The following is a 23,286-nucleotide window of genomic DNA, read 5'->3' as shown; positions in this document are numbered from 1 at the left end:
CTTTGTTGCTGTGGGGTTGGTGGTTCTCAATGTTCTTTGAAGGGTAGGAAGGAATGGCGACTCTTGGCGTCTTCTTTGATGGTTCCTGGCACCAGAACGAGCAAAAGACCTCTCAAAGGCTGCTCAGATTGCAGAATGAAGAGAAGAAAAAAAGTCGACACCAGCAAATGTGGTGTGATAGAGAAGTGAAGGTTGAGTGGGAGGTAGAAGTGAATCCTTGGTAAGACGCGAGTGACGATCTTAAGAGAGACACGGCTTGAGTGTCGGTTGGCGATCAATAAGCACCGTCCTGCGAGAGAGGCGGCAGCTCTGGTTGAAATCGAAGGGTGAGGTGAGGGTGGGTGATGCGTGAGTGAGTCTTGTACGAGTACTCGACTGCCGTCCTGCCTCAGGTGGTGATTGGGTGCAGCGTCGCGCTCTCTTTCTCTGTCCAAGCTCTTTGCGGAAGGTGACCGTGCGGAACAGATGACCCTCCCAAAAAGGCGGCACTCGGTGATGCGATACCACTCTGGGTCGAAACTCGGTCAAGCGCCTCCGGGAACAACCTCAGACAGGTGCACTTGCTGTCGGAGGATGATGGTACGGACTAGTGGTTGGCTTATTGAACTCTGCAGGCGACAAAAGCTTGCCTGTTTGACTTTTGGTTGGGTGAATGATAAGGATTGAAATGGCGCTGCTGCTGAGGCCAAAGAAGAAATCCGGTTCTGTTTGAGAAGAAAAAGTGAGATGAATCTGCGAGTCAAGTGGACCACGAGAATTCAAAGAGTCTGAAAAAGAAGTGAAGTTTGTCCAGGTGCGACAAGGCGTGTGATGCTGTGGTTGCGGGCAGATGCAACTAGGCGACCGATCTGGTGAGACGCACGCTGCTGCTGTAGCGGGAGTACGTGAGGGATCCGGTCCTTTTTTTGGTGAGACCTTTGTAGCTGCTGTGATCTGCGCGCTGCACGCAAGGTTGGGGATGAATGAAGGAATGGCTAGTCCTTTGTGTTGTCCGTCGATGAAACCCGGTTCCAAGTGAAACCCAGAGGTGCGAGTGATCTGAAGAGAGAGTCACTGTTTGTGCTTGGCTGCTGGGTTGAGAAGATCGTGCGGTTTCCGGATAAATCCACAGGCAAGTCAGAATGAATGGCGCGCGTTGTGGGCGGTATTTTTTGGGCGGTTTTTTTCTCTCTCTAGTGAGTCTGAAGGAAAGTAAGGGATGGAAGTCCTCTGTACTGCTTTGGTAGACAGCCTTTTTCGAGCCTGCGACGAGGAAATCAAACAAGATCCCGGCGGGGAGGTTGAGGGTCGAAGGAGGGACTGACCGAGAAAGGGTCGAAGGAAGGTGACTGGGAAGGGTGAAAAGGGCACGAGGAGGAGATATTGTGTTTCCTCTGGGGAAGACGAACCAGGCTGACCCTTGGGCTGTGAAATAAAGCAGGACTGGGCCGGGATGGGGGGAGGGATTGGTGGTGGTGGATGGGACGGGGGAACATGGGAGAATCACCCACTCACCTCACTCATCCACTCTTTACGGGTCTCCACTACCTGGTCTGCAGGCAAAGACGCTGGCGATGCCCGGGTAGATGATACAAGTACAAGCACGGACAAGGAGCCGGCAAGGCGGGTGAACACAGCAAAGAGTACCTAGGTAGGTACAAGTCCAGTGCTGGGTACAATGTCTGTCTTCAATCCTTTTCCAGTCCTTTCTTCCTCTGTACTTGTATTTCCAGCCAACTCTTTGCCCCCTCGGCCGCCACGCCTCCTCTTCCCTCCCTCGCCTGCTGGATAAAAGCGCGCGATTGCCACGCACCCACCTTGAGAAGGAAAAAAATAACAGACACACACCCAAACGCATCCATCTCCACCCGACCGCGCAATAGGGTGGTGTCTTCCCTTCTGGGCCTTGCAGTGTTGCTCCATCCCTGCCATCTGGCCGCCCGAGCTTGTTCCTGTAAAAGCGGGCAAGCCGTCCTTCTGCAGATTCTCATTGGCCGAGGGGGTCGAACGGCTTGCAGGGGAGGCGGATACCCTAGCCAATGGCGTGCCTGCCATGATCCGCCCAGCTCAACGCTTGTTCCGCAAGGGAGGCCCCAGCGTGGTTGCAAATCCTGACGGGGGGCTAAACCCAGTCGAGCCAGGCTTGCCAGTCAGCGTGTCCGTCACCCACCCTCGAAGCCTGCACTCTGCCTGCACTCTGCAGTCTCTTGGCCCCTTTTTCCTCGCACCAAAAGGTATGTTGAAGAACAGCATGTTGCTGCATGCATTTGCAGGTGTGAACACCATGTCAGGCCACGACTGTACTGTGGCTTCGTGGCGGCATGCCAAACATAGAGCGACTCTCTCTCTCTCTCTCTCTCTCTCTCGTCAGCAGCCCCAGCATGGAATGGATGCTTGCGGTCTGCCTTTGCCCAATCTACTCGAGACCTGCCCTCCATCGAGTCGCGACGGAGTGTATCAAATGTATCAAACCCTCCATTTAGCTCTCCGATCAGCACTCGCCTCCCCCCCAGAAGCAAAGAAAAGATCTCACCATGACGGATGACGGGCTCCATCCTCTACGACCCTATCTCTCTGATAGGCCAACAAAGGCCCTCGATGCAGGTGAGCAGAGAGCATCGCCGAGCAAGAGAGCCTAGCATTGCGCTAGGGGAGCCGTTCCTGCATCTTGAAACGGACCAGGCCAGGGGCCTGCGTTTGCTGGTTCCCAATCGTTCATTGGCCGGCTGTTTTTTTCTGAATCCAGCAGCCTGTCTCTCTCCCCACCGGCTTCTGGGCCCCCCTGCGAGCAGCAAAGAAGGGCGGCTGCTGTTTCACCTTGGTACTGTCGCTCGATCCCTCGACAAAGACGGGCCTGACTCGGCGGCGCATCTGTGGGTTTGGATCCTCAATTGTTGCGCCTCCCCAGGCTTGGATTGGCCCTCGATCGCGCGGTAAGGGATGGAGGCTCTGCTGACCTACGAAGTAGGCTGACCTCGACTCCCCTTTTGTCGCGCGCCAGCTGAGAAAGCAGGCTATGCATCTCTGGGGCATGTCTCGGCATGCCAGGGAAAAAAAGAGTCGCGCGCTCGCAGCTGGCGCTTTGCTTCACATCTGCACCTGATGCCGGCGATGGGAGGCTGAGAGAAGCGCAAGAATGGAGGCTTTGCTCTCCTATCCCAACATCACGTCACGTCGAAACACGCGCGCGAGAGAGAGCGCGCATTGACTGCTACGCCATCACTCTCAACCGAGAGGATCTTCCCCAGCATGTTTCTACTTTGTAGGTATCATGATCCCACTCGTAAAAACCGGGGAAGTTCGTCTCATCATGCCTTTGTTCGTCCCATGATTTGATCGGACGGGACGACCGGCTGTTGGCTGTCACGCCCTCTTACACAACCCAATTCTACCGGTCAATGCCGCCGCCCATTCTCGCATATATCCCGTTCTGCCGTCTCCTACGTTCGACTTGTCTCTTGGTCATGAACAGCTCACATCGTCAAAGCAATACTACTCTCTACATGCATCTTCCGCAAATCCGGGTTCGCTGGAATTTTCTAGACGCGGGCTCCAGAATGATCTCCATTCCATTCCAATGCGCCGCATGCTCTCCCCCAGCCGCCCGGAGAAGGCAGAAATGTAGTGCATCACCATCTTTCCCGGGAATCATTCGTGTTTTAGATCGGGAGAGCTCCATGGGGCCGGCATCACAGATCAGCTCTCTCCCCCTCACGGCGCGCCATTCCAGCCTTGGCTGTCCCGGAGTCCACCCAGCCCCCCGCGCATATGGGGTAGAGGACCCGAGGGCGCCGTTGCGCATTCCGGGTCCGAGCGACGCGGCGCGTTTCTTCCTGAGACTTGCTGGATTGACAGATTGCGGGACCTGCAACCGGACTGACGTTTGTTGACGTGGTTGTCGGGACCACCTCTGCCATCCCGTGGTGTTTCTGCTTTTTTTTTTTTTACCCGGGCTTGCGCTGCTGGCGGCACACATGATCTTGAAACTCACGATATGTTTGAAAGAAGGCTCTTGAACCGGGTAAGGGCTCTTTCCCCCTTTCGGAATCACCAGTCCTTCCAGCTTGGTAAGGCACTCGCCACAGATTCATCGTACTGTGCTTCGTAGACCATCCCCTAAGGGACTTAATTGTTTCGCATTCGTAAAATAGCAAGTGGTAGTCTGTAGGTATTAACGCCCAGGGCATAAGCTCTATCCTTTTGTTATCCCTCCTTTTTTTTTGCAAAACACCTCCTCTCCCCTGCACTCAAGCCTCATCCATAGACTCGTCCTCGTCCTCGCCGACACCCGCACCCCCTTCCCCACTCTCGCTGCCGTCTTCCTCCCCCTCTTCGTCCTCGTCGTCGTCGTCGTCCTCGCTGCTGCTCTCCACGTCCGCCACGCCCACGAGCCGCTCCCGCACGTCCCCGCCCTCGGGCGCCTGCGGCACCTTGGTCGCGAACGCCTTGCGCACGGCGGCGTTGGTGCTCGTGTCCCAGACCGTCAGCGCGCCCTTGCTGCCCGCGACGGCGAGCCGGAACGCGACCTCGGGGTCGGGCGCGAAGCTCGCCGAGAAGACCCTGCCCACGTCGAGGTTGCGCGAGACCACCATCGCGGGCCCCGAGCCGGGCTGGATGTTCCACAGCTTGACCGTCTTGTCGGCCGAGCCCGTCGCCATGAAGCCCGGGATGGCCGGGTTGACGTCGAACGACGAGACCGACTCGTCGTGCGCCTGCAGCGTCCAGACGGCCTTGGTCCGCGACGGGTCCGAGGGGGCGGCCCGCACGTCGTGGTAGTGCACGACGCCGCCCTCGGTCGACACGAAGAAGTAGTTGGCGTCGTGCGGGTCCCAGCGCACGTTCTCGACGTCGCTCTCGACGCCCCAGCGCGGCGCCTTGGCGTCGGGCGCGCGCATGTCGGACGCGACGACGGTGCGGTCGTAGCTGCCGCTCAGCAGGACCGTCGACTCGGTCGCGTGCCAGGCCAGCGAGCAGACCTTGTCGGTGTGGTACGAGTACGACTTGGCGCACCGGCTCGTGTGCAGGTCCCACAGCTTGACCGTCTTGTCGGCCGACGCCGAGGCCAGCAGGTTGCGGTGCTTGCGGTTCGCGGCCAGCGAGAGCACGGCGTCGACGTGGTACTCGTCGTTGGCGCGCTTCGACTTGGACTTCTTCTTCTTCTTCTTCTTGGTGCCGTCCTCGCCGGCGGCGCTGCCTCCCTGGCCCAGGATCGCGTTGGGGTACATGCAGTCGACGGTGTCGAGGTCCCAGATCTCAATGTCCGGGTCCATGGTGCCGACGGCGACAAAGTTGGCCGTCGCGTCCTGAGGCTTGTCCGACTTGCCGACGGGGATGTCGAGCCACTCGAGGCACAGGGGTATCGCGGGGAGCATGACGTCGTGGTGCACGTAGAGGTTGTCGGCCGAGTCCTCGTAGACGTAGACCTCGAGGTGGGCCATCTCGTCCTCCACCTTGGCCGCCAGCACGAGGTTGTCGGTGGCGAGGATCTGGAGCTCTTCCCGGTCCTCGTCCTCGTCCTCGTCGCCGTCCTTGAGCGTGATGTAGGGGTCGTCCTTGTTGGAGTCGTAGTAGGCCAGGGACTTGATGTTGCCAAACATGCCCAGGCCCTGTGCCGCCGCCGGGGTGTCGTCTTCGTCGTCGTAGTGCTCCAGGTCGTACTCCTTGAGGTCGTCGTCGTCGACATTAATTCTGCGTGCTGCGTGTTAGTAGCTGCTGGCACGAACCGCAGGGAGGCGCAAAGCCACCTACTCTTCTGACTTTTTGCTCTTCTTCTTCTTCTCCTTCTTGTCCTTCACTCCCTCTGCCTCTGCATCCATGGCCTCTCCCTCGGCCTCCTCGGCCTCGGCCTGCGCCTCCTCGAGGTCCTCGTTGGCATCGTCGAGCTGCAGCTTGGCGAGCTCCGCTATCCTCTCGAACTCGTCCTCGTCAAAGTCGTACTTCTTGGGGAAGGGCGCCGCAAAGCCCCGCGGCACCCACGCCGTCGACGTGATCATAGACATGGCCGAGGCTCTGTGCGATCACGAGTCTGAGGGAAACTGAAATTGGGAAAGTCGAGCTTTCACGGGTCGTCGAGGGCGGGGAACTCGACTTCAACTTTGCGGTATGAAAAATTGTCCAGGAAACTTTTTAGTGGGACCTGCGGGGCTTATCTTATCGGAGACGGAACGAGCTTCAGTGCCTCGAGTGCTCAAGACGCACGCATTCACAAGCCAATAACACACACATACTGAAGGAATTTAAAAGCATTTATTGCTGATGGGAACAATATGAGAAACTCAAATATGATCCCTGGGGAAATAGATCTCCATGCGGCTTATGGGGCCAGCCATTTCGACAGGGCGATGTAGTCCACGAGTTCATCCGGGTATGCCTGGGGGAAGATCTCGTCTGCGGCGTCTTTCCAGTCAGCATCAGCTGTGGACGACCGCTGGAAGAACTTCACATATTCCCAGTATTCTGGGTACCATCCGGCATCTTCCCAGTCGATCAGTCCGACGACCTTGTCATCGCGCACGATGATGTTCCTCGGCGCAACATCGCTGTGCGTGAAAACAACGCGATGGTCCGTCCGGCGCCACCTCTTCTCAAAGGCCCGGCGGATCGGGCCCGAAACCTGTGGCATTAATGCGCCCATGAGATATTCGTTGAAGCCTTGTTCGTCTTGGCATGCGGGAGCGTTGTAAGTGAAGTAGAGCCTGGTGTCGCGGATCTCGTTTCCCCCGCATGGCCCGATGTATCGATAAGGAGCCGGGACAGATCGCATGGTGGTAAAGATCTCTCACAGCTGCTGTATGATGGCTCGCTTTTGCACTTCTGAGTAGGTTGGCCACACTTCAGAAAGAACCTGGCCTTCTATGTAATCCATGGATATGTGGTTCTTGCCATCTGCAGTCATCTCAACGTGATGAACATGAGGAACTGGAAGGCCGGCTTCCTCGGCGATCCGCAAAGCATCGGCCTCTTGAAGACAGATGCGTTTGCCTGACTTCTTTGCGATATTGCCAGGGTGAAACGTCACTCTCCGCCCGTACAGCTTGTGCAGCACAGTAGCGCCTTCTCCCAGTTAACGTCAGGGTGGACAGACAAGTATGGATTCGTTCCCGGCGCTGAGGCCCTAAACGTACCATCTTCGAGGGGCTCATCTTCTGGCTCATCCTCGTCGGACTCTCTAGCCCGGCCTCTCTCTTTCCTAGCACGCCGGAGCCTTTCCTTGAAGCTAATCGGGCTGGGCGAGCGTCGGGGAGGCGATGGCTCGTTTTCCATGTTGATCCTTGAGCTTGTGAATGAGTGGTTTTGTCTGGATTCTGATAGCTGCTCGGGTGTATGTACAGATAAACAAGATGAGGGAGAAAAGTGTATCTTGATATCAAGAGCTCTATTGAGTTCCACTCCTTATTGAGAGTGTACACTTAGGATGTTGCAGCCCGTGCCGAGACGCCCAGGATTGAATGATGTTTGTGATCTTTTGATATCTCTTCCCTCCTCTGCAATCTTGGTAGGTCTCATGTTGGCCAACGCAGCCCCTGGGCCTGTCTCCACCCCGCGGCGTGCGTTGACGTTGCTTCCAGGTCCGGAATCTGGCCAAAATAAAAATCAGACGCACTTTCGAACTTCGCTTTCTCTTTTTAAATGTGTATACCTACCTGAGCCTGACCTCAGGCCAGATGGTTCCTTACAGCAGTTTAAGTAACGGTGCAAGTGCTGTGAGCTAGTGAGACTCTGAGGCCTGATCCACTGTAAGCGGGCAGGCTAGCTGTACATCATTCGTGATTTTATTCTTAGCACGAACAGTTGGACCTTCATCCACTCTCCAGACCGAAACAACCACATCGCCAGGCCACACGCTCTCGTCCCGCATCGCGCAATGGCTCGGGACCGGGACAGAGAAGAGGAGCGCGACCGGGCCTCGAGCCCTAGCAAGCGACGGCGCTTGAACTTTGCTCCCAACCCGCTGCGCAACGACGACCGCTTCGGCCCTCTCCCGTCCCGCGGCGGCGCTGCGTCGCGACCGCACCACAGCCACGGCCGCGACCGCGATCAGCCCTACCGGAACCCAGACGTCGTGCCGCCCGAGGCCGGCCTGCCCGACGAGGAGAATGCCGCCCTCGACCGCGACTGGTACACGGGCGACGAGTTCGGCCACACCTTTGGCGACGACTCGCACAACCCCTTCGGCTCCTTTGACGCCTCGTGGGCCGAGAAGGAGGAGCGCGAGAAGCAGCTGATCGAGAGGAAGGCCGGGCGCGTCGACCGCATGAGCGCGCGCGCCATGCAGAAGCAGCGCGACGTCGACGCCTGGGAGACGAACCGCATGCTGACCTCGGGCGTCGCCCAGCGCCGCGACATGGGCGACGACTTTGCCGACGACGACGAGGGCACCCGCGTCCACCTGCTCGTGCACGAGCTGCGCCCGCCCTTCCTCGACGGCAAGACCGTCTTCACCAAGCAGCTCGAGCCCGTGCCCGCCGTGCGCGACTACCAGAGCGACATGGCCGTCTTCAGCCGCAAGGGCAGCAAGGTCGTCAAGGAGCGGCGGCAGCAGCGGGAGCGCCAGAAGCAGGCGCAGGAGGCCGTCAACATGGCCGGCACCGCGCTCGGCAACCTGATGGGCATCAAGGACGACGAGGTCGACAGCGCGCTCGGCCCGGACGAGAAGGACGGCGCGGACAAGGTCGGGGAGAAGTCGAACAAGTTCAGCGAGCACCTGAAGAAGAACGAGGGGGCCAGCAACTTCAGCCAGAGCAAGTCATTACGAGAGCAGCGCGAGTTTCTGCCTGCATTCGCGGTCCGGGAGGATTTGATGCGGGTGATACGCGACAACCAGGTCATCATCGTGGTCGGAGAGACTGGGTCCGGCAAGACGACGCAGCTTACGCAGTTCCTGTACGAGGACGGTTACGGCGAGCTAGGCATGATCGGGTGCACCCAGCCCAGGAGAGTGGCTGCCATGAGTGTTGCAAAGCGTGTGAGCGAGGAGATGGAGGTCAAGCTCGGCAGCACCGTCGGCTATGCGATTCGGTTCGAGGACTGCACCAGCAAGGAGACGCTCATCAAGTACATGACCGATGGTGTGCTGTTGCGAGAGTCCCTCAACGAGCCCGACCTCGACCGATACTCTTGCGTCATCATGGACGAGGCCCACGAGAGAGCTCTAAATACCGACGTGCTGATGGGCTTGTTCAAGAAGATCCTGCAGCGGCGGCGGGACCTGAAGCTGATCGTGACCTCAGCCACCATGAACTCGAAGCGCTTCTCCGACTTCTTTGGCGGTGCGCCTGAATTCATCATTCCGGGCCGGACGTTCCCCGTCGACGTCATGTTCCACCGATCGCCCGTCGAGGACTACGTGGATCAGGCTGTTCACCAGACCCTCTCCATCCACGTCTCGATGGGCCAGGGAGATATCCTCGTCTTCATGACCGGTCAGGAGGATATCGAGGCGACTTGTGAGCTCCTGAGGGAGAGATTAGACGCACTGAACAACCCGCCCAAGCTCAGCATCCTACCGATCTACAGTCAAATGCCTGCGGATCTCCAGGCCAAGATTTTCGACAGAGCGGCACCCGGCGTGCGCAAGTGCATCGTCGCGACCAACATTGCCGAGACCAGTCTGACGGTCGACGGTATCATGTACGTCGTCGACGCGGGCTACTCAAAACTCAAGGTGTACAACCCAAAGATGGGAATGGACACGCTGCAGATCACACCAATCTCGCAGGCCAACGCCTCGCAACGGTCTGGTCGTGCTGGCCGGACAGGACCCGGCAAGGCTTTCCGTCTCTACACCGAGAAGGCCTTCAAGGACGAGCTCTACATCCAGACCATCCCCGAGATCCAGAGGACCAACCTGAGCAACACGATCCTGCTCATCAAGTCCCTCGGCGTCAAGGACCTGCTCGACTTTGACTTTATGGACCCGCCGCCCCAAGAGACCATCACGACGTCCCTCTTCGACCTGTGGGCCCTCGGCGCCCTCGACAACATGGGCGAGCTGACCGACCTGGGCCGCAGCATGAACTTCTTCCCCATGGACCCGTCGCTGGCCAAGCTGCTCATCACGGCCGTCGAGTACGGCTGCAGCGAGGAGATGATCACCATCGTCTCGATGCTCTCGGTGCCCAACGTCTTCTACCGGCCCAAGGAGCGCCAGGACGAGTCGGACGCGGCGCGCGAGAAGTTCTTCGTGCCCGAATCCGACCACCTGACCTACCTGCACGTCTACACGCAGTGGAAGGCCAACGGCTACTCGGACGGCTGGTGCGTGCGCCACTTCCTGCACTCCAAGTCGCTCCGCCGCGCCAAGGAGGTGCGCGAGCAGCTCGTCGACATCATGAAGGCGCAGAAGATGGACATGGTCAGCTGCGGCACCGACTGGGACGTCGTGCGCAAGTGCATCTGCTCCGGGTACTACCACCAGGCCGCCAAGGTCAAGGGCATCGGCGAGTACATCAACCTGCGCACGAGCGTGACGGTGCAGCTGCACCCGACGTCGGCGCTGTACGGCCTCGGCTTCCTGCCGGACTACGTCGTCTACCACGAGCTGATCCTGACGTCCAAGTCGTACATGTCGACGGTGACGTCGGTGGACCCGCACTGGCTGGCGGACCTCGGCGGCGTCTTCTTCTCCGTGAAGGAGAAGGGCTACTCGGCGCGCGACCGGCGCGTCGTCGAGACCGAGTTCAACCGCAAGATGGAGATCGAGGCGCAGATGGCCGAGGACAAGCGGCGGCACGACGAGAAGGTGCGGGCCGCCGAGGGCGAGGGGCCGACGGCCAAGAAGCACGACGCCGGGGTCAAGAAGGTCGTCACGCAGGGGTCCGTAAGGAGGCCAGTGGTCAAGAAGCGCGGGAGGGGGTTCTGAAGGGAGTACATTCTTTTGGCGTTGCGGGAGCATGTGGGTTGCGACAGGTGCATGATGTGGATAACAAGATACATTTCGATAGAACCTAGACAAGTGCTTGCTGCGCAGTTAAGGCGGTCATCGTGCTACTGTAATGGGGTTTCCGTGCTTGCCAGGGTCCGTTCTCTCCCTGACCTCCGCATTCAATGCCTCACATGAAATCCAGACTCATCCACGACGAGGTCTCGCTCTTCCTTGTCTAGCTTGACAACGTGCGATCCTGAGGGGCCCTTGTCCACGTCCTTCAAGAATGCGGTGATGGCTGCCTCGTCGCCTTGCGCCTCTCCCTCGACCTTTTCAGCAGAGTGAGCAAACAAGCTTGACTGAGTGGGAACAGTTCGAGCCGTGGCCTACCTTATTATTAGGCGTGTTGCGGACCCAGCCAGTGACTTGATGGTGCGTGGCTCGCTTGCGGGTGAAGTAGCTGGTTGCGGTTGTTGTTAGTCATCTGGACAGGGTGAGGGCGATGTACAAGAGCAATTTACCGGAAGCCAACGCCTAGAGGAAGATTCTGTTAGCAAAGTAAACACATTTATATCCAGGCCCTTGTCCAAGTATCCAGAACTCACCCTGGACAGTCCCTCCATGAGCGAGAAAGTAGACCTGGAGAGTAGATTTGTTGGTTATGTTGAGCAAAGGAAAGCCTGGGCGCTCACACGTACTCGTTTCGCCATGTTTACGTTCTAGAGTTGCAAGCTATGTCCGTAAATCCGATAATCTCTAGTACAATATGGCCAGAAAAGGATTTACGACAGCCATGTGTCTCGTGGACTCTCAACAGTAGAGATACCTTTGATACAAGAAGGGCGATGTCGTCACGGTTGCGGCCAGGCTGGAGGGCGATAAGATAAGGCACGGCCAAGTCTGCCGACGTTTTGCCACGCGACGATCCGTACAACGAACAACATACCGCTGCTCCATCAGCACAAGACGACATCGAACATCGACCATCCACCATCAACGGCTCGTACAAGTTCATCAAACGTAACGAATAATTCAAATCCCGATCGAGTAGCCAGATTTCAGGTATCGGACAATACCATACAATACGATTCGACAATCACCACAGATCTAGAGAGATGGAAACATCAGAGGGTGCGGCCCAAGAGGCAGCACCGCAGGTCGTCTTCCGTGCAAACAAACGGAGAAAGGTCTACCGCCAACGCGACCGGGAGGCGGACGATACCCAAGCAGCGCCCGAAGCCACCCGGAAATCTGCTGCAGATGCCGCCACCGAAGCCGACCGACAGTCATCCCCCGACGAGGAAGGACTCACCGTCGCCGAGGCCCTTCGCCGCCGCAACGCCCGAAAAGCAGCCCGCCTCCGCGGCGTAGAGTTCAGAGCCGGCCGCGAGGGGTCGGCAGCACAAGAGGAGGAGGATGGCAACCCCGAGCGCGCCCTGGTCCCGGCAGCAGCAGCCGCCGAGGCAGACCCGCTGGCGGGAGCGAAGCGCTTCGCGCCGCAGACGGGGCTGGTCGGCGAGCTGGTTAACAAGCACATGTAAGTTTTATGGCATGCGGGCCCTCCTCTCACAGACTTCTTTTTTCTTTTACTGATCAGGTAGGGAGGAATACATAGAGTCACAACTGGCTAGGCGGCACGCCGCCGAGAAGGGAGCGCTGGCGGACGGCGGACAGGCCGCCGGAGGAGGAGGAGCGGGACAACAAGCGGGCGGCGCGCCGGGCGCGACGCTGCTCCCCGCGCTGCCGCCGGCCAAGGCGGGCAAGCTGCAGGAGATCGACCTCGGCGACGAGGCGCGCGCGCGCAACGTGGCCATGACGGAGATGGCGCGGCGCAGGCTGGCGGGGCTGGCGGCCGACGACGAGGCGCCTCTGAAGCAGAGGCTGGGCCCGGACGGCAAGCCGTGGAGGGGCAGGAAGCGGCGCGGCAGCGAGGACATCAAGCGCGACCAGCTGGTGGAGGAGTTCCTCCGGGAGAACAAACGTGAGTTGCTTGCCCCGGTTCCCCAGAAACCCCACCGGGTGTGCCATTGGGTTTTGTCAGGGGGTGTGTGTGTACGTGATCATGAGACTAACGAGACACAGTGGACGTCTACGACCTGGAGGCGCAGAAGCAGGCTGCGCAGGCGCCGGAGGACGAGGACGAGGCGGCGGACGACAGGATCGCCGAGGAGTTCCGGCGCGAGTTCATGGAGGCCATGTCAGAGCGGGTGCGGCGGCGGAGGCGGCCGGCGGGGCAGCAGCCGAGCAAGAGCAAGCCCGGGGCCAAGAAGGACGAGGAGATCCTCCGGGGCCCGAAGCTGGGGGGCAGCAGGAACGTCAGGTCTGCCATGCGGGACTTGCTCCTGCAGCAGCAGGAGGCTGGGAAGAAGAGGAGGTGATCATGATGTTGACGTGGGCGTTCTGGGATGTCCTGCCCTATTGTTTTTTCCCCAGATTGGAGCGGGCGGCGTATTGTCTATAGTAGCATTCAGACTGTCTTGCATGGCTCTTCAAGGTCTATGGATGTTTTCCTGCACCGAACTGTGTGATTCGTCTTTGAACTTGAAAACCCAGAATCCTCGTGCTAAGTCCAGTAACTGTCTCTTCAAGACAAATGCAAATGGTGAATGGGTTGGCTCAGTTCATTCAAAGTTTCCCATTGGCCCCAATCAGAATAACTACATCTATGAATATATGGGTGACCCGGGTTGCATTCTTCATCTTTGCACAGGACAGTGATATGAAGTTGGGCCAATGAACATCGCTGCAATTGTGATTAGAGGTCAAGCCTTGACAAGCGCTCCTGGCAGCAGGGTGTTGAGGGAACCGACACAGGTGCCTGCACTGTAGGACCGGCTTATCTTAGCGCAGATAATCCATGCTCCATTGCACATGAAAAGCAAGAGAAGAAAAGAAGAATGCAAAGAAAAAAGAGGAAGAAAAACGGGACTGGGGGGACTGGGCCCAGCGAAGCGGAGGACCCGACGCCTCTTGGTCGAGCTTAGCAGCCGATGACGCCTGTCGGGCCCTGGAAGAGACAGGTGGGTGGAGGTGAAGCCGGGCTCCACTTCTTCACTCTTGACAGTGGAGAGGGGCCCTGGAAAAGTCTCTGGAAAAAACCCTTCCTGCTTGTTTGCGCTGGAGGCGGGCTTGCGTTGCGTACTCCGTACGTGGAGACCACGCACTGCCCGCCGGTTTGCATTCCAGGCGAGCCTGGCTGGTTCAGCATGTGACTCGAATCCTTATGGTCCGGTCCAGGCGGTCCCCAGTAGTTAGCTCATGTCGTTCATTCGTATCGGCTGCGGTGTGCTTGTTGCTCTCATTCATCCATGTTTCCGTTGTGCAGAAGAGCTCCAAGCTTGCTTCCATTGAAAGCACAGCTACTTGTACTTGTACTTGTATTTTCCCGCCGCTTGATTGACAGCAGGTTTCCCCATTTGTCGACGGAGCTGTTGGGTCGCAGGGTCCAATTGAGGGGAAGGAAAAAGCTCTTATCCAGCGATAAGATATGATAGCAAGGAAGAATGGGAATTGAAGGAAAGAAGGAGGGAGGCGTGTACCTACTACTTACAGACACCAGACCACCAGACCACCAGTCTAGGTAGGTACATACAGCTAGCTCCCTCCTCGCTGGGTCCGACACCACTGCGCTGCATTGCACCTGCATGCAAGAGCAAAAAAAAAAAAGACAAGATGGACCCGCGAGAGTCGCGAGAAAAAGAGGAATCGACAGCAGCCAGCGGACTGCTCTAACTGAAAACAGCTCCAGCTTCTTCCCATTGCCACCCAAAACACACCGTCCTCGTTTTCTTTCGTTGCTCATCCCCACCCCTCCAACTCGCCATCCGGCAGCTTTTCTCGTTTTGCTGCGCTGATCGAGTCAGGCTAGCCACTGACCTCGGCGCAGACGCAACCACTCATACGGAGCTCTTGGCCCAATGGCCCAGCTATCGAGTCAGGAAAGCAATAGCTCGGCAAGCTCTTCCTCTTCTCCTTGGGGAGCTCTCCGTGCTGTACTGCACCGTCGGCTGACTGAGCCTCGCTTGGGTACTGGTACCTGTACCTACACCACCTTGCGCCTGCGGCAGTACCTACCTGGCGGCCGAGACTCTCACTCGTCGGCCTTCTCGACCAAAGCTGCCTCTTAGCTTCTCCCAGCGCCGCGCCGCCGGTGCAAGCAGTAGTGCTGTGTGTGTCGTGCAGCCAGAGGAGCGGGCGGGTGTGTCAGTCTCCTGATCCCGGACATGATGCCTTGATTCGTGATAAGCATTCATGTACCTGCGCCCCAGCTCCAAGCTGCCCGAGGTTCCTGGCATGATAGCACATCTTTCTCGTCGGTGTCTGGCACAGCTGCCCCCATCCAGCACCTAGTGGACTTGCTTCCATGCCATGAGCTCCGACCTAGGTACCTACTCAAAACGGCCAGCCCAGCCTGATTCCTGTTCGCCTGACTCTTTTTTTTTTTTACCTTGTTTTACCCAATCAGGCCTGCTCTGATCACTTCTCACACTCTTGTTTGGGTCAGGCTTTGTCTTGGAGCCACCCCTGCCGACCCTCTGACGACATCCAAGCTTCCCCTTGCCTCCCTCCCTCCCCTGCTCCGCCCACGCCCCTCCTCGAGGACCGTACAAGTACTAGGCCCTTACAGTACAACCTCCAGTCTCACTGGCTGTCGCCGCAGCTGGCCTGCCTGGCTTCATTGGGAAGAGTCAGAGCACCGGACAGCCCGCCTGGCCGCCTCTTTGCTTGCATTGATGGCCCAGATAATATTAGCCTGCTCATACCCCTTGCAATCTTTTCTCCAGGCCGGATCTGTTCCTTGAGTTCGCTGCACACCTCCCACCCGAACCGTCACCATACAACACACGGAGTATCGTGCTGCCGTTGTGATTGACCAGTCCCAGCCCGTCCATGAGCGGGCTCTGGTCAGATTGGACCAAGCACACGCACTGAACTCCGTTGATTGCCTGCACCGGGCGAGACTGGAGAGGAGGATAGCCAAGCGGGTGAGAGTGAGCGTGAGCGTGAGAGAGACAAACGTCCATTGTCTGGTACCTGTACTCAGCGACACCACCACCCACGCACCCTCATCCACACCCACACCAGCAACGGGCACCGCCTCCAGACTCAACCCAGCTATTTTACCTCGTACCGGCCAGACCAACCCAGACCAGATCCAACTTAACTGACTTGCTTGCTTGCTGGGACTGCCCTTGCCTTAACTACCTACTTACTACTCGTCTTCACTTCTTGCGACTACCGGTCTTTTATCGCTGCTTTCTGGTCAGCAGATCTCTCTACCCCCTCTTCCTTCTTATTCTTCCGATTCGGTCAACGTTGATCCCCAAGAGCTCAACTCCGTTATCTTCCTCCCTTTCTTTTTCTTCTCTCCCACCAGCTTCACGGACTCGGGGATCCTCGAAACCAAACCCACACTTCCCCGCTCGAGCTCGCCCAGCTTTATCTCGCTATCTTCGAACCCAGCGGCCACCCTCCTCCAGCTTTTCCCCCGAAACACATCCTGTTACAAGCAGCAGGAGCTTGAGCCTCAATTTCCAGGATTTCCCTCCGGCACAGCTCTGTCCAGCTCGAGCTCTCTCCGTCTTTTGGATCATCGCCGTCGCCCTCAAATGCCACAGCTTCGGCCCCAGCTCCTCGATTACCACAATCTGCCAATTGACTGATTATCGCCAACGCTATCGTTATCGACAGCTCCTATCGTAGACCTCGCTTGCACCCCCCCGCCAATTCACACACGCCCGTCCGTCCCAGCATCCAGCATCCAGCATCGCATGGTGGGGTCAAGATGCCGCCCAGATCTTCTTTGACGTCGTCCTTTTCAATCACGGACTCGAACAACGAGGTTGTGTGTCCCTTGCGAAACCAAGATGGCTCCAGCTGCCGTAAGCGCTGCATCGGCGTAAGTTTATTTCGTCGGGTGTCGCCGCTTTTCTCATCCAGAACCGTCCTTTTCCTGGGTCGCAGTTGCGCGCCGTTCCCTCAACTCAATTGATCGTAGAAATGCCCACGGCGACCTGCCGACAAAGGCACAAAGGCAGTCTTCACAAATAATACCGCAGAGACGCTGACAATGTACTGGCGAATAACAGGAAAAAAGATATCGCTCGATGCAGGAGCACATCCGGCGGGCGCACCCGGAGCATTACATATCCAAGCTCCCCGCGACCGAGGAGAGCTTCCTGCTCATGATCAGCACCCCGCCGAGCGAGCGGCCCCAGACGCAGCAGAGCTCCGGCCCGAGCCCACACCAGAACAAAGGATACCTACATGACAACGCATTCCACCGAGATGCGTCCAGCGGCCCCGGCACCCCGCGAAACTCGGATGAGTATGTCGGCGGGGCCATGCTGCCAGCCGCGAGCGCTGCAGCTGCCCTGGCCCAGTTGCACAACCACAGCCAGGAGCCCGGGTGGGATCCCGAAGCCGTGAGTGCATCCTCCCGCATGGTCGTCGTCGTCGCTTCTTCACTCTGCACTTGATGGTTGACTCTTTGTTTTTTTCCCTACATTTAGGACTGGCACTCAGACACCGACAAGGGGAGGATACCGAGGTCGTCAATTGAGCTCCCACCGCTCCATCTCGCCAATGCAGACATCACTAGCGAGCCGTTCCCCGGCCTCAATTCGGGACGGGCGCGGGACCTGCTGCCCTCCATTCTCAACACCTCACCGCCTGGCCGATCGTCAACCCTGCCACCTCTGCAGCGCCTCGGTCCGAACCGGCCGAGGAAGCAGTCGGTCACGAAGAGAGGACGGGAGGCGCACCACAAGAAGCAAAAGTCGCGCGGATCGACGGCAGACTGGGTCCGCCGTCTGCAGAACGAGACGCTTGGGGACCGCCTCCGACCGGGCGGACCTCTCAAGGCCATGTCGGCAGAGCCGTCGGCCGACTACGGCAAGCGCTGGGAGGACCTGATCGACGCAGCGACCTCTGCGACCGAAGACATTGACGAAGACCGGACGCCGGTAGGTCCACGCAGCCCTCACTTTGACCAACCGGCCCTGACGTATCAGGTCCCGCAATCACCAGTCTCGATCCACCGCGCCTCGCTGCCGCCCTTTCCCCAGCAGCCCTTCCACAGCTACCAGGCGTCGCCGCTGCAGCAGGCGCTCACGCCGCCGCCGTACACGCACGAGGCGCCCGAGCCCTTCCCCTCGGTCGAGTCGGCCGAGAGCGGCGAGGTCTTCAACATGGACGGGCGGGGCCTGTCGGACTCGTCGCCGAGCTTCTCACAGCAGAACCCCCAGATCTACTGCGCTGCCTGCCAAAGCGTCTCGTACCTCAAGGAGTCGTACGCCTGCACAGAGTGCATATGCGGCCTGTGCCAGGCGTGCGTCGACATTCTGATGGGCGAGCAGGGCGCCAGAAGAAAATGCCCTCGCTGTGGGACTATCGGCGGTCGGTTCAAGCCATTCCAGCTCGACATTCGGTGATTGCTTCGTTGCTGCTTTTGCCATTTCTTTGGCTTTTTCTCCTTCATTTTCGTTTTTGTGTCTTCTCGTTTATTTTGGCATGAGTCGGCGTAATATCCTGGGTCTCTTTCTTTTTCTGCATGGTAAACAATGCTGGGATGCAAGCATCGGGAGGCATCACCACATGAGTCGGCGTCCAACGGGTTTCATAGGGAGGCCGGCCTGCTCTACCACCATCAACGACACTCACAGTCGTACACACAGAGACACATGTCTTACATTTTCGATTCTATACCCTCGCTGGCATACTTTAGGGAGTAATTTTCGGGTTTTCTTTTTTCTGATTTATCACTATATATACTGGTCGAACGACACCAGATTCTGGACTAGGGGCATGGGATTGATTGGGGTTAAAACGGATTGGCGTTCTTTGCTTTTTCTCGCTGCTGCTCGACAGACGAGCCAGCCTTTGGAGAGGATCAATACTATCCTCTTGACCGGATCGATTGCACGTTATCTCTGTTGTTGCTTTTCTATATATTCATTTCCATTCGAAGACCTCGTGCTCTTCAAGAAGCTCTATGAGCTCTTTTCGAGTGGGATTAGTGCACTCTTTTTTTTTTTATCTCTAGAACTGCATTGAAATGCTTTTGCAGTGCTTTTTGGATCTCTGCTGCTTTCGGTTCTGCAGGTAGTTCAGTTTCTTGAGACCATGATAGATCTGTTTTTCTCCTTGACTCCAATCATAGCTTGAGTCGTGAGAGCATGTGAATGTTGGTAAGAATGCTGTGATGCCGTAACGTGATGGCAACTAAGACATGATGATTATGAGGGTGGTGCGGACCCGATAGTACGGATCTTGATTGCATGGCAGGCACCTCTTCGGCCGGACGAACTAAAAAAAAATTACAGAAGCAAAAAGCGAGAGAAAGCAAGCAATGGGGATCCCTCCATCTCAGACATCTGTGCCTGTCAGAAGGGCATACGAGCAGGAAGAAAAAGCAAAGTTCTGTCCGCATTGGATCACCTGCAGTGCAGAGTGGTGAGGGGGGGATCGACCGCCGCTGATCCGTGCGGCATCCATTGGTTGCTTGGTGCCCTGTATCCAGTAAACTCTGGCCCTGACAGAGCACCAGGGCCTTGATTCAGTGACACCAAGACACTAAGACAAGGTCTGTGGTCGGCGCTAAAGGCTATCCATAGGATTCCCAGCAGTGGGTTGTCGCGTCGACTTGCCGTGCCGCACTCGACCCGCTCGATCGAGGTTTTCTTGTCGTGCATTAGCTCTGCTGTCCGATATGGGCGATGGGGCAGGCATTTCTGGTGCAGTTCTGTCTGGTGTGTGGTGTCTTGCAGGAAAGTATAACCGCGGTGGTAGAGAAGAGATACTTCGTATCAAATCTCGATGTCTCGGTTCTGTCGTGCTGGGGTGGTGTGAAGAAGAGATCGACTCTCCTTTTACGGAGTAAGGGAGCGTCTATGTGATGTACATAGATAGATGTATGAGTGTGTGCTCGCTCGTCTCTTTCTCCTCCTCCTCCTCATCATCATCCTTTGCTCTTCAGGCACTGTTGTATTTTCCATCTTCATTCGCTCTTTGTCGTGTGCCTGCCGTGCGTATACTTTGCGCTCGTTCGTCAAACAGCCCTTGTCCCCCGATTTCTCGGTGACGGACGGCTGCAACAACAACAACAACAGACCAAAATAAGCAGAAGCAGAGACGCTGCGCCCGTTTCAAAAGCTGTGCCTTCTCTCTGATCTTCTTCTCCTGTCTGCTGCATCCGCACCGCACGCACATTCCTCGCTGCGGCGACCGGATTTGGCACGTTTCGTTTCATCGCTGAGGCGGTTCGAAGCTTGGCTTTTTCATGCAAGCAGCTGAGCGACAGGGAAAGGGAGAAGTTCCGTCTTTCCTTATCCTCTTTCCAGGTCCCAATTGCGGCTGGTTGTTGACGACGAGGACGACGGGCTTTCATACTGGAGGGCTTGCTGAGGAAGCTGAGAGCTCTGTCTGTCTGCGAGCAAGAAGCTGTTTGGATATCGCGCCCAGCCGAAACATCAACACCACCAACAACAACATTCCCGGACCGCCACGCCAGGGCTCGGCCTTGTATTTTCACAACAGCCATGTCTCTCACGATACAGCACCTCAACGCCGACGCCTCCTTCCTCCTCACGTTCTCCCCGCTGCCCTCGCCACCCTCATCCGCATCCGCATCCGCATCCTCATCCCCAACCTCCTCATCACCGCCGCCACCGCCGCAGCCCTTCCGCATCCTCCTGGACCCCTGGCTCACGGGCGCCTCCCAGATCTTCCACCCCCGGATCTCGACCTCGACGCACGTCCAGCCGCCCTGCATCGCCTCCCTGGCGGACCTGCCCGGCGGGCCGCCGGACGTGGTCGTCGTCTCGCAGCACCGCAGCGACCACTGCCACGAGCAGACGATGCGGCAGCTGCCCGGCGCGGGCAGCCCCTCGGCGCAGCAGCAGCCGCTGGTCCTGGCCGAGGCCAAGGCGGCCCGGGTCGTGCGCGGCTGGCGGCACTTTGACCCCGGGCGCGTGCGCGCCCTACCGCGCTGGGACGAGGCGGGGCGGGCGCTGGTGCGCATCCCGCTGGGGCTCGACGGCGAGGTCACGGTCGCGTGGGTGCCGCAGCGCCGCGACGTGGGCGGCATGCACGGCGCCGTGGGCATCACGTACCGGCCGCCCGGCGTGCCGGCGCCGACGGTCGAGGGCGGCGCCGGCCGCGGCGGCAGGACAGGCGATGGTGCTGGTGCTGGCCCGCCGCCGCCGGTGCAGCAGCAGCAGCAGCAGCAGCAGCAGCAGCGCGTGGTCAGGATGCGCAGGTCCCTCGCCCAGCTGCCGGGCATGCTGTTGTCGCCCAACAACAACAACAACAAGCGGCCGTCGACGTCGAGCCGGGACGCGGGGTCGCTGGCGTCGCCCACCGTTCCTTGGGCAGACGGCACGCCGACGACGACGACGACGCCGACGTCTCCCGGCCCGTCCCTGCGCTCCGCCCGCTCGACGTCCTCGCTGCCCTTCTCGCGGCAGACGACGCTCACGTCCAACACCACCACCACCACCACCACCACCACCAGTACAAACCCGGGACCGACGACGAGGAGGGCGTCGTCGCAGACGCAGAAGAAGCAGACGCAAAAGACGCTGTCGGTGCTCTTCTCCCCGCACGGCATCTCGGCGCCCTCGGTGCGCGCCTACGCGGCGCTGCACCTTTGCCCCGCGGGCGCGCTGCCGCTGACGGCGCTGCTGCACTGCTTCGACGCCGTCGACAACCCCTGGTGGCTCGGGGGCAACGTGCTGCTCGGCGCGCCCGAGGGGCGGGCCACGGCGCGGGGCCTGCGGGCGCGGTGCTGGGTCAGCGCGCACGACGGGGAGAAGGAGGTGCGGGGGTGGGGCACGAGGATGCTGCGCACGACGAGGTTCTTTGAGTCTGAGGCCGGCTCTGGGGGAGGAGGTGATGGTGATGACGATGGCGACGATGCTGGTGGGACGGAGGTGCTGAGCTTGGGGGTCGGGGAGGAGGTCTGCGTGCGGGCGGAGGGCGTCGTCGGCGGTTCGCGGAGGGGGGCTGGTGCTGGTGCTGGCGCCGGGAAGGGCGCGAGGAAGACGGCGCGGAGGAAGGGGGCGGCTGTGGGAGGAGGAGGAGGAGGAGGAGTGAAGGGAGGGGGGATGCTGCCTGTGCTGGAGCTGCGGCATGCCGAGAGCTTTCATGCCGACATGGCTGCCCTTGTGGCGAAGGGATGATACTGATGGAGAGTGGGAATCTGGGAATAGGGGGCTTCGGGGAGGGAAGGGGAGGATGGACTTGGGGGGTTCGGGACGAGACTGCTGCGCGATGGCTCTGCTGGATTCTGGCGGTCCTACAGCAGTGGAACTGGATCTGGATCTCGGGACGACAGAGTCACGGTCGCGGTCACGGTCACGGACAGAGCTGCGAGCCATGTCTGCAGCACGCACCACAGCCCTATGAATCACCTCCCTTCGCCCTCGGATTCACCTCGACAAACACCCAACGCTCCCCCCAACCACCACCACCACCAAAAGGCAACCACCCCCTTATCACTCAAAATACAGTGCCTTAGTTTCCATCGGGGCCGGGATGGTGGATGGCGTAGTGGTCAACCGCGACAAATTAACGTGGCTTCCACATAACTAACCCGCCAGCCTGCCCCCTCTTCGGGGAGGGAGGAGGAGGACACCACAGAACCAATGTGGCTGACCTCCCCCTTCCCCGCGCGATGAAAAACATCGAAAGAGGGTTTTTCGTAGCCGGGAGTTCGACTCCCGGTAAGCTTTTTTTTGTCTTTGACTTTTATTTTTTTGGGCGCCTTTTTCCTGTCGTCGCATGATACCAACAGAGGATATCTGGTCTGGCGTACTCAGGGGTAAACCAAAAAAAGGGGAGGGCACAGCAAATCAGGATATCTTAATTGAACACACCATCATTCGAACTTGGGAGATACTTCTTGGTCATTCGCCGTGATATAGCAGACTTTCATCATCGAGATTGTGTCTAGATACTCGACAAGAGCAGTCACTGCGATGCTATGCATCTGTTTCTGACCGAGGTACAACAACGTACAGGGTATCTGTCATTCACCTCTCTGACTCTCTCTCTCTCTCGGTCTATGGCCATTTGCAAAATAGTCAAACCAGAGTAAACAGGTTCGATCCCCCCTTCCACTCTCTTTTTGATGCAAAAATGATTATCAACATTTCCGCCCTCCCCTCTCTCATCCATGCTCATTACCATGGAGAGACGGACAGCTCCCAGCTCTTCTCGCTTGCTTGCGTCTCCCCTCACCCTCACCCCTTCTTCCCCTTCGCAGATTATGCCCCTTTTCAGCATGATTACCCTCTTTTGCCATGCTTACCCTCCCCTTGGGAAACCAGATGAGAGCCGCACACCGACCACCAATCCGTCATTTACGACCTTACCCAAGAAAAGAAAGAGAAAAGAAAAAAACGACAAGGGCCCCATCTCCCCTCTCTTAACATCTCCGACAT

General features: G+C 58.3%; 8 protein-coding genes across 8 annotated transcripts; 4 read left to right on the top strand and 4 right to left on the bottom strand.

Moving 5' to 3' along the window:
* Positions 1–4,226: 4,226 nt before the first annotated feature.
* On the bottom strand, positions 4,227–5,978 carry E0L32_007839 (uncharacterized protein; the record flags this gene model as incomplete). Its single annotated transcript, XM_031142627.1, has 2 exons — positions 4,227–5,667; positions 5,728–5,978. The coding sequence occupies 2 exons, from the start codon at positions 5,976–5,978 to the stop codon at positions 4,227–4,229; spliced, it is 1,692 nt and encodes a 563-aa protein (XP_030993131.1).
* Positions 5,979–6,292: 314 nt separating this feature from the next.
* E0L32_007838 (uncharacterized protein) lies at positions 6,293–7,242 on the bottom strand (the record flags this gene model as incomplete). Its single annotated transcript, XM_031142626.1, has 3 exons — positions 6,293–6,674; positions 6,762–7,035; positions 7,104–7,242. The coding sequence occupies 3 exons, from the start codon at positions 7,240–7,242 to the stop codon at positions 6,293–6,295; spliced, it is 795 nt and encodes a 264-aa protein (XP_030993130.1).
* A 601-nt stretch (positions 7,243–7,843) lies between these two features.
* Positions 7,844–10,840, top strand: E0L32_007837 (uncharacterized protein; the record flags this gene model as incomplete). The annotated part of the gene is made up of 1 exon (XM_031142625.1): positions 7,844–10,840. One exon carries the CDS (start codon positions 7,844–7,846, stop codon positions 10,838–10,840), a length of 2,997 nt encoding a protein of 998 aa, XP_030993129.1.
* Positions 10,841–11,022: 182 nt separating this feature from the next.
* E0L32_007836 (uncharacterized protein) lies at positions 11,023–11,553 on the bottom strand (the record flags this gene model as incomplete). The annotated part of the gene is made up of 5 exons (XM_031142624.1): positions 11,023–11,172; positions 11,234–11,303; positions 11,365–11,377; positions 11,449–11,482; positions 11,542–11,553. The coding sequence occupies 5 exons, from the start codon at positions 11,551–11,553 to the stop codon at positions 11,023–11,025; spliced, it is 279 nt and encodes a 92-aa protein (XP_030993128.1).
* A 405-nt stretch (positions 11,554–11,958) lies between these two features.
* On the top strand, positions 11,959–13,221 carry E0L32_007835 (uncharacterized protein; the record flags this gene model as incomplete). Its single annotated transcript, XM_031142623.1, has 3 exons — positions 11,959–12,380; positions 12,445–12,824; positions 12,926–13,221. The coding sequence occupies 3 exons, from the start codon at positions 11,959–11,961 to the stop codon at positions 13,219–13,221; spliced, it is 1,098 nt and encodes a 365-aa protein (XP_030993127.1).
* Positions 13,222–16,950: 3,729 nt separating this feature from the next.
* On the top strand, positions 16,951–18,276 carry E0L32_007834 (uncharacterized protein; the record flags this gene model as incomplete). Its single annotated transcript, XM_031142622.1, has 2 exons — positions 16,951–17,268; positions 17,356–18,276. The coding sequence occupies 2 exons, from the start codon at positions 16,951–16,953 to the stop codon at positions 18,274–18,276; spliced, it is 1,239 nt and encodes a 412-aa protein (XP_030993126.1).
* A 1,847-nt stretch (positions 18,277–20,123) lies between these two features.
* On the top strand, positions 20,124–20,804 carry E0L32_007833 (uncharacterized protein; the record flags this gene model as incomplete). The annotated part of the gene is made up of 1 exon (XM_031142621.1): positions 20,124–20,804. The coding sequence occupies one exon, from the start codon at positions 20,124–20,126 to the stop codon at positions 20,802–20,804; it is 681 nt and encodes a 226-aa protein (XP_030993125.1).
* A 19-nt stretch (positions 20,805–20,823) lies between these two features.
* Positions 20,824–22,221, bottom strand: E0L32_007832 (uncharacterized protein; the record flags this gene model as incomplete). Its single annotated transcript, XM_031142619.1, has 1 exon — positions 20,824–22,221. The coding sequence occupies one exon, from the start codon at positions 22,219–22,221 to the stop codon at positions 20,824–20,826; it is 1,398 nt and encodes a 465-aa protein (XP_030993124.1).
* Positions 22,222–23,286: the final 1,065 nt, after the last annotated feature.

Source organism: Thyridium curvatum (genome assembly GCF_004353045.1).
Source record: "Thyridium curvatum strain D216 chromosome Unknown NODE_49_length_306705_cov_73.659816, whole genome shotgun sequence".
Taxonomy (NCBI): domain Eukaryota; kingdom Fungi; phylum Ascomycota; class Sordariomycetes; order Thyridiales; family Thyridiaceae; genus Thyridium; species Thyridium curvatum.
The sequence above is the reverse complement of the archived record's forward strand: the minus strand, read 5'-3'. Positions and strand labels throughout refer to the sequence as shown.